Raw genomic sequence first — 10,074 nt, 5'->3', positions numbered from 1 at the left:
TCACCAACCTATACAGCACTATCAACTGTATTAAATATCTACTTAAGACATTTGGAACTAAATTATGCTATTTTAGTACTTAATAAATTAATAAAGTCACACAAAGAACACATAAGTCAGTAAAATATTCTCATTTGTTTCCTGACTTAATTATTTAGCATTTAGTATGGGATGAAAGTTTGATTAAAACTCTTTGAATGTTTTCAAATTAAAATACCACTATTTTAAGGATTTTATTAGGGATCTCACCTTAAGTCATTAAAATACTTGAGAGACTTATTTAATGAGAATAAAGTAAAAGCAAGACAATTATAATTACAAAAAGCTTGGAACATTTTCCAAAACAAAGACACTGGAAAAATTCTGAGTTTTGTTCTAAAGGAAAAAGAGATATTGCTGTAAGATCTAAATATTTTTCTTCAGTATTTTTGTCAGTGAATCCATGACTTGCTTATTTCTCAAGCTGTAGATAATTGGATTTAACACAGGGATTATGACTGTGTAAAATAAAGAGTCCATCATACCATTATCTGCTTGTTGAGATGCAGGGAGAACATACATGAAGAGAAGAGGACCATAGTATAAAGACACAGATAAGAGATGGGCTCCACAAGTGGAGAAGGCTTTCCTCATGCCTTTGACAGACTTCTTTTTTAAAATTGTAAAGAGAACTAGTGTATAAGAAACCAGAACAATCACAATGGTGAATACTTGAATTGAGCCAGACAAAATAAATACCATTAGAAAATTAATAGAAGGGTCAGTACAGGAAATCTTAAACAATGGTATAATGTCACAATAAAAGTGATGTATTTTGTTAGAATTACAAAAGGTTAATCTGAATAAAAAGCCTTCATGAATTAGGGAATGAAGAAAGCCACCTACAAATGATAAGACTAATAGTCGGATGCAGAGTCTATTGGTCATAATTACTGGATAAAGCAATGGTTTGCATATTGCTACATAGCGATCATAAGCCATTGTTCCTAAGAGAAAGCATTCTGTAGTTCCACCAAATGCAAAGGCAAAAAATTGTATCATGCATTCAGACAGGGATATTGATTTGCTCTTGGCTAACAAGTTGACCAACATATTGGGGGTCACAGTGGACGATATCCAAGCATCTACAAATGCTAAACTCCCCAGGAACAAGTACATGGGGATGTGAAGGTGAGGGTCATTCCAGATGAGAGCAATCAGACCAAGATTCCCCACAATGGTGATGAGGTATATCATCAAGAACAGCAAGAACAATGGGACCTTCAGTCCTTGGCGATCTGTAAGTCCTGTGAGAACAAATTCAGTCAGCAACGTCACATTTTTCTTTTCCATGTCCTCCCTAGATGTAACCTGAAATAAAATGAAATAAATGTAAAGAAAAAAATCACTAGGATTTTAAATTGTATATTAGCAGAGGAGAGTTGATAAAACTGTACTTTCATCAAAACAGCCTTTTAATTTTCTTTCATGTTAATTACGCAAATTGATGGAAACTATTTGAAAAAATTAAGAAATAGAAACAAATACCTTTACTTCAATTATAAAAATTAGATGAAATAATCTACTCTGAAAATGTTCCCGAGATGATTAAGTTCACATAGAATGATCAGTTGGTGTGTGACAAGACACTGGGAATGATGTAGACAATAAATAAATTTCAAAGTTGTCAGAATGTAGTCACTAGGACTTAGTCACATATTCAGTGTGAAAATAGTATCTGAGAATTTGTTCTCACCGGACTTACAGATCGTCAAGGACTGCAGGACCCGTCTTTTATTTTCAAAGTTTATTTTCTATGGCATTCATTTATGATTAGGAGACTGACATTAAATTTTATCTTGTTCATAAATATATTTACACTGCCTAAAATTTCTTTCTATATTTAAATGTTTAAACTATATTTAATACAGGAACTAGAACTAAATTTCCCTAGAAATCTTTCTGGTTTTATTTGAGAGCACTTTCTTCTCCATCAGATTCAGGCATAGAAAATATAAAGAAAATGTGTCAATAACTGTACTTACTTTTACTTCTTTTATTTTATTTTTTACTTTTACTATAAAAGTAAAATTATATATGGAATGAATTTCATTCCATGCAACCACAAATTACAGAATAATTGATAATTTTCAAGTTGAGTTTTATGTGGGTATTTTTCAAATCATGCATACTTGACAAGTAAGTGGGGACATGTTCTGCTCTGCATATTCCTGATATACTTGCACATTTATGCAATTAGTTTTGCTATACATAAAAAATATTTAAAGAAAGATATGTATACTTCTATAAATATTCAATTGTACATATATTACAATATTTATATCTCCAAATATTATGTTATTATAATATGAATATTTTGTATATTGTATATTTACTATATATATGACCTATATATGATATAGTGATATGATATCATTGAATATATCTTATTCATTTTATAGATCAATATAATTATACATTATATATATATTTTTTTCTTTTTTTTTTTATTGGATGTTCACAACATTACAAAGCTCATGACAAATCATATTTCATAGATTAGAATCAATTGGGTTATGAACTCCCATTTTTACCCCAAATACAGATTGCAGAATCACATCGGCTACACATCACATTTTTACATACTACCATATTAGTGACTGTTGTATTCTGCTACCTTTACTATCCTCTAATATCCCCCCTCCCCTTCCCTCCCATCTTCTCTCTCTACCCCATCTTTTGAAATTCATTTCCCTCCATGTTTGTTATCCCATTCCCCTCGTAAACTCTTATATATAATTTTGTATAACAATGAGGGTCTCCCTCCATTTCCATGTGATTTCCCCTTTTTTTTTTTTCTCCCTTTCCCTCCCGCCTCATGTCTCTGTTTATACATTATATATATTTTTGAATGGAATATATTTAATTTATAGATTGTAGAGGTTCTGTGTTTGGTATTGGGGTCTCTGATAAACTTCAAGATTGTGGCATGCTTGGTGGCTAGGAAATTTCTATGCAAACGTACGGAATGCCTGGCTGCTGGGAAACTTCCATGTAAAAGACATGGGATACCTAGCCACTATAGCAATGTTCTTGTTTCTATGTCTTAATTCCTCCAAATAGTTTCCATCAATTTAAGTAATTAATATGAAAGATAATTGAAGGCTGTTTTGATAAAAGTACAATTTTATCAATTCTCCTCCACCAATATACTTAAAAAAAAAAAAAAAAAAACCTTGATCATAGGCACATAATCCCTGGAAATAAAGGAACTTGCTTGCTTTATAACTACAATCTTTCACTAAGCTCTGGTGCTCCTGGATCTGCCTGCCTGACAGTAACTTCAGACAGTGGACTTTCTTGCAACCTGCACAAAGCTCCTAACATTGTATATTGTAACTGCAGAATCTAACTCTAAAAATAATGTAGTTATGGTACTACTGAGCCAGTGTAAGCTATTGGTGTAAATAAACATGGCCCCTCAGACAAAGAGCCACTCTGCCACCTTCCCTGCACCTGTACCTTGTCTCTGTGTCACCCTTCATTATTATTCCTTATAATAGATCTGTATACTATAGATATTAGACCTATAAATATTTTCAGAAGAGGGGAAAGTAGAGAAGAGTTCATGTTTACTTAATTGGACTTAAAAGTTATAGTCATAAAATATAATTACTCAAAGTATAAGAATCCTCACAAATATTTCTTATCTAAGAATCTATGTGCCTTGAATCTTTAAACTTAGTTCTGATTCCTTTAATATTCTAGTTCACCAGAACTTATAAAGTCATTATTGATGGGTTAATAAGATAAAGTCATTGCTAAAGTGCTTTGATTCATATGTTCACATGCTTTTAATAAAGGCAATAATGCAGAAGTCCTTCAAGAGCCAATCCACAATTAATTTATCTTACAGCTATATTTTGTTTATCCAGATATGACATAAAAATTAAATCTGACTACTAATTTTTTATTTACCATGCACCCATGGCAATTTCTGAATTCTGGAAACCAAATCTTAACTTATTAAGTTCATAAACGTTAAACTTATAAATCTCAAACCTTCTTTACAAATAATAATTAAAATTATAAAACAATTCATCTTTTACCAGTATCTTCTAAGAAATTATGGAGATCCTTCAAAAGTGTCAGATTTTCAAAAGTAGAATTGTTTCATACTAGCACACAAGTGACAAGAATACAGGTAACAATTCTTTGCACATGAATTCATTTTCAAAGCTCCATTTTCCAAGTGAAGGAAATTATTGCTTATATAATTTTGCTTTGAACGCAAGAGTCAACAAGTTGTATACTTTATGGTTTTGTCAGGAGAAACAGACCTGGAGAACTGCAATTCCCCAGGAGTGCCTGAAGAGTCTCTGTAGGACAAAGTAAATATTTTCAATTGGGCATTGTGGATTTGGATTGTGTATGAAACCCAGGTCACCCCACAGGGGAACTGCAGACTTTAGAATTTATAAACATTGAGTCACCATAGGCAACTCTAGTTTGAACAATTGAAATTTTATTTTATGCCACTGTCTTCTACCATGGGTGATACTACTGACAGGTTTATGAAAACTTCAGTTTATAAACTAAATTTGACAATATGATATTATGATCTTAACTGAGCTAATAATAACATGATTTTAATAAGATCAATGATCCAAATTCCCTTTAGGAGCCAATCCAAAGTAAAGTTGTCATACAAATTGTAGCTATAGGTTCCAAACATATACCAACTTCCCCCACTTTAAATTGAAATCTGGTGAAAAATTTTACTGGACAAAGTTCAAGGGAAAGAACAAAGAATAGGTAGGCATGGTGGTGCACTACTGTAATCCCAGAATCTCTGGAGGCTGAGGCAGGAGGATCCTGAGTTTAATGTCAGACTCAGCAAATTAGAAAGGCAGTAAGCAACTTACAGAGACCCTGTCTTTAATTAAAATGTTTTAAAAAGTGAGTGCTAGAGATGTGGTTCAGTGATCAAGCTCCCCAGGGTTCAATCTCCAGTACAAAAAAATAAATAAAATAAAATAAAAACAAAGGTTTTTATTTTGGGAAGGAGGCTAAATGTCTATTGCCTAAACTTCAACATCTATAAATTTCCTGAAGAGCCCACAGCAGGACTCCAGATGGCAGAGCAACAAGAATATGGAAAATAGACCATCTTGGACAGCTGAAGTAACCACCGCCACTCGCCGACAGAGTGCAACAACAAACAGGTGTGTGTCACCCAGCTCAGCCCCCATACATAGGGGGATTTCGCTTAAAATCTCTCCTAGACTTTCAGGGGGAGGGACTATCAGAGTGAGCCTGCATAAAGACTAAAGGAGAGCTAGAGGCACCTGACCCCCAACCCCCCCTCCCATCAGCGGCCAAAACAAAACCTGTCTAGCCAGCGCTGGGGAGGGGCAAGCAGAAAAAATCAAAACCATAGAGTGCCGGGGATCCCAAAAGCCAATGGTGTGACCCCGGAGATCCAGGCTGTCTGATTCGCGCGGCCTGCCCCGAGGCTACAGAAGGCGTGGCGCCCCAGAGAAGGGGTTAACTAGTCAGCAGGGAATTAAGTGGCTGCGACACGGTGGTATCCCACCAGCCAAGCCCAAGCCCGCACTGACCCCCGGGCTGAGTTCGGGATTGCTGACGGGGACGGAAGCGGAACAGCCCCACCCCCCACAAGGGACACTCCACTAAGGTAACCAGCGGCCACCATCTTGGACAGCTGAAGTATTCACCGCCACTGTCCGACAGATTGCAACAACAAAACAGGCACAGAGTACAGTTTGAACTGCCGAGAATCATCACTGAGGGGAAATCTGGTCTAGCAGGAGAAACCAAGGCTAGCAGGAGAAACCAGGAGCCTAGAGGCAAGGCCCTCGCGACTGGGCAGCTGTAAACTGCAGGCCCACCGGCGACAGTTCACCCACTGCCCGCGTAACTGGGCGGTAGGAGAACGCCCTCCCGTTGGTGACGGATCACCGGCCCGCGGCCTGTGATACTGGGCGGCTGGAGTCTACCCGCCTGCCACGACCGGGAGCTGAAACCACACAGAGACAGTCCAGTCACACCCCCCCATTAGGGCACCCCGGCAAGGAGACTGGGGCCCGTCATAGCAGAGTAGTGTCGTCACTGGAGCTCGAACGTCGGAATTCCTTCCCAGCGGAATCCACGTTAGCAGTCATACTTCAACAACACAAAGGAGAGACATCAGAGTAATACAGAAACAAAACAAATCTATAGAGGAGAGCAGAAACACGACAATCAAAAAGAGCTGGAAAGTAACGTGGACAACATGAGAAAACAAGGGAAAAAAGGATTACAAACAATGCAAGACTACTCAATTCTACAGGAGGACATAGAAACTTCAGAAACAGGTATAGGGAAAGAACTCAAGGCATACCTAACTCGAATGGAAAGGAATATTAGAGAAGACATGAGACAGCAAGTCCAAGAAATAAAAATATATTTTGAAAATGAATTAAACAAACAAATTCAAATGGCAAAGAACGAGCTCTACCAGGAGATAGAGATATTAAAAAAAAATCAAACAATAATCCTAGAATTACAGGAAACTATAAACCAAATTAAAAACTCAAACGAGAATATTACAAATAGACTTGATCAAGTAGAAGTCAGAACATCAGATAATGAAGACAAGGTTTATCAACTTGAAAAGAATATAGTCAACACAGAAAAGATGCTTAAATCCCACGAGCAATCTATTCAAGAGATATGGGATGTCATAAAAAAACCAAATCTAAGAGTCATAGGGATAGAAGAAGGCACAGAGATTCAAACCAAAGGAATGGACAGCATATTAAATGAAATAATTCTAGAAAACTTCCCAGAGATGAAAGATGGAATGGATTGCCAAATCCTGGAAGCCTACAGGACCCCAAACATTCAAAACCATAATAGACCAACCCCAAGCCATATAATTATGAAGATAGCCAACGTACAGAACAAGGAGAGAATATTAAAAGCTACGAGAGAAAAGAGGCAGATTACTTTCAGGGGTAAACCAATTAGGTTAACGACAGATTTCTCATCACAAACTTTGAAAGCGAGAAGATCCTGGAATAACGTATTTCAAACGCTGAAAAATAATGGATTCCAACCAAGAATACTATATCCAGCAAAATTGAGCTTCAAATTTGACAATGAAATTAAAATCTTTCACGATAAACAAAAGCTAAAAGAATTTGCAGCAAGAAAACCAGCTCTGCAAAGCATTTTGAACAAAACACTACAAGAAGAGGATGTGAAAAATAGTGCCCAAAACTAACAGCAGGAAGTATCTCAGTAAAGGGGGAGGAAAATAACCAAAAAGCAAAACTAACCAAACTAAAATAAATAAATAAAGAAGCATGACTGGAAATACAAATCATATCTCAATTGTAACCTTAAATGTTAATGGCCTAAACTCACCAATCAAGAGACATAGGCTAGTAACCTGGATCAAAAAAACAAATCCAACAATATGCTGCCTTCAGGAGACTCATATGATAGGAAAAGACATACACAGGCTGAAGGTAAAAGGTTGGGAAAAATCATACCACTCACATGGCCCTCGGAAGCAAGCAGGAGTGGCCATACTCATATCGAGTAAAATCAACTTCAAACCTAAGTTAATCAAGAAGGACAAAGAAGGTCACTATATACTGTTAAAAGGAACCATCCACCAACAAGACATAACAATCATCAATTTGTATGCACCCAACAATGGAGCTGCAACGTTCATAAAACAAACTCTCCTCAAGTTCAAGAGTCAAATAGACCACAACACAATAATTATGGGTGACTTCAACACACCGCTCTCGCCATTAGACAGATCCTCTAGACAAAAACTGAATATAGAAACTATAAAACTCAACAGCACAATCAATAATCTAGACTTAACCGACATATATAGAATATATCAACCATCATCAAGTGGATACACGTTCTTAGCAGCACATGGATCCTACTCAAAGATAGACCATATATTATGCCATAAGACAACTCTTAGTAAATATAAAGGCGTGGAGATAATACCATGCACCATATCTGACCATAATGGAATGAAATAGGAAATCAATGATAAAAGAAGGAAGGAAAAATCCTACATCACATGGAAAATGAACAATATGTTATTGAATGATCAATGGGTTATAGAAGACATAAAGGAGGAGATGAAAAAATTCTTAGAGTCAAATGATAACACAGACACCACATACCGGAATTTATGGGACACAAAGAAAGCAGTTTTAAGAGGGAAATTCATTTCTTGGAGTTCTTACCTCAAAAAAAGAAAAAACCAACAAATAAATGAACTCACACAACACCTCAAAAATCTAGAAAAGGAAGAGCAAAACAACAGCAAATGTAGTAGAAGACAAGAAATAATTAAAATTAGAGCAGAAATCAATGAAATTGAAACAAAAGAAACCATTGAAAAAATAGATAAAACTAAAAGTTGGTTCTTTGAAAAAATAAATAAGATAGACAAGCCCTTAGCCACGCTAATGAAAAGAAGAAGAGAGAGAACTCAAATTACTAACATACGGGATGAAAAAGGCAATATCACAACAGACACTACAGAAATACAGAAGATAATTAGAAAGTATTTTGAAACCCTATATTCCAATAAAATAGAAGATAACGAAGATATCGATAAATTTCTTAAGGCATATGAATTGCCCAGATGGAGACAGGAAGACACACACAATTTAAACAGACCAATAACAAAAGAAGAAATAGAAGAAGCCATCAAAAGACTACGAACTAAGAAAAGCCCTGGACCAGATGGGTATAGAGCGGAGTTCTACAAAACCTTCAAAGAAGAATTAATACCAATACTTTTCAAGCTATTTCAAGAAATAGAAAAAGAAGGAGCTCTTCCAAATTCATTCTATGAGGCCAACATCACTTTGATCCCAAAACCAGACAAAGATACTTCAAAGAAAGAAAACTACAGACCAATATCTCTAATGAACTTGGATGCAAAAATTCTCAATAAAATTCTGGCGAATCGAATACAAAAACATATCAGAAAACTTGTGCACCATGATCAAGTAGGATTCATTCCTGGGATGCAAGGATGGTTCAATATACGGAAATCAATAAATGCTATCCAACACATCAATAGACTTAAAGACAAGAACCACATGATCATCTCGATGGATGCAGAAAAAGCATTTGACAAAGTACAGCATCCCTTTATGTTCAAAACACTAGAAAAACTAGGGATAACAGGAACTTACCTCAACATTGTAAAAGCTGTCTATGCTAAGCCTCAGGCTAGCATCATTCTGAATGGAGAAAAATTGAAGGCATTCCCTCTAAAATCTGGAACAAGACAGGGATGCCCTCTCTCACCACTTCTATTCAATTTAGTTCTCGAAGTACTAGCCAGAGCAATTAGACAGACAAAAGAAATTAAAGGCATAAAAATAGGAAAAGAAGAAATTAAACTATCGCTATTTGCGGATGACATGATAATATACTTAACAGACCCAAAAGAGTCTACAAAGAAGCTGCTAGAGTTAATAAATGAATTCAGCAAAGTGGCAGGTTATAAAATCAACATGCATAAATCAAAGGCATTCCTATATATCAACAACAAAACTTCTGAAATGGAAATAAGGAAAACCACTCCATTCACAATATCCTCAAAGAAAATAAGATACTTGGGTATCAACCTAACAAAAGAGGTGAAAGATTTATACAATGAAAACTACAGAACCCTAAAGAGAGAGATAGAAGAAGATCTCAGAAGATGGAAAAATGTACCCTGTTCATGGATAGGCAGAACTAACATCATCAAAATGGCGATATTACCCAAAGTTCTCTATAGGTTTAATGCGATGCCAATCAAAATACCAACGGCATTTCTTGTAGAAATAGACAAAGCAATCATGAAATTCATATGGAAAAACAAAAGACCCAGAATAGCAAAAGCAATTCTAAGCAGGAAGTGTGAATCTGGAGGTATAGCGATACCAGAGGTCAAACTGTACTACAAAGCAATAGTAACAAAAACAGCATGGTACTGGTACCAAAACAGGCGGGTGGACCAATGGTACAGAATAGAAGACACAGAGACTAATCCAC

At 36.0% G+C, this 10,074-nt stretch overlaps 1 protein-coding gene across 1 annotated transcript; it reads right to left on the bottom strand.

Moving 5' to 3' along the window:
- Window positions 1-405: 405 nt before the first annotated feature.
- On the bottom strand, window positions 406-1,332 carry LOC308653873 (olfactory receptor 5H18; the record flags this gene model as incomplete). The annotated part of the gene is made up of 1 exon (XM_081302629.1): window positions 406-1,332. The coding sequence occupies one exon, from the start codon at window positions 1,330-1,332 to the stop codon at window positions 406-408; it is 927 nt and encodes a 308-aa protein (XP_081158755.1).
- Window positions 1,333-10,074: the final 8,742 nt, after the last annotated feature.

The sequence above is a fragment of the Spermophilus citellus genome (assembly GCF_964194105.1).
Source record: "Spermophilus citellus genome assembly, chromosome: 7".
NCBI lineage: Eukaryota > Metazoa > Chordata > Mammalia > Rodentia > Sciuridae > Spermophilus > Spermophilus citellus.
Note: the sequence above shows the minus strand (reverse complement) of the source record. Positions and strands in the feature narration are given on the sequence as shown.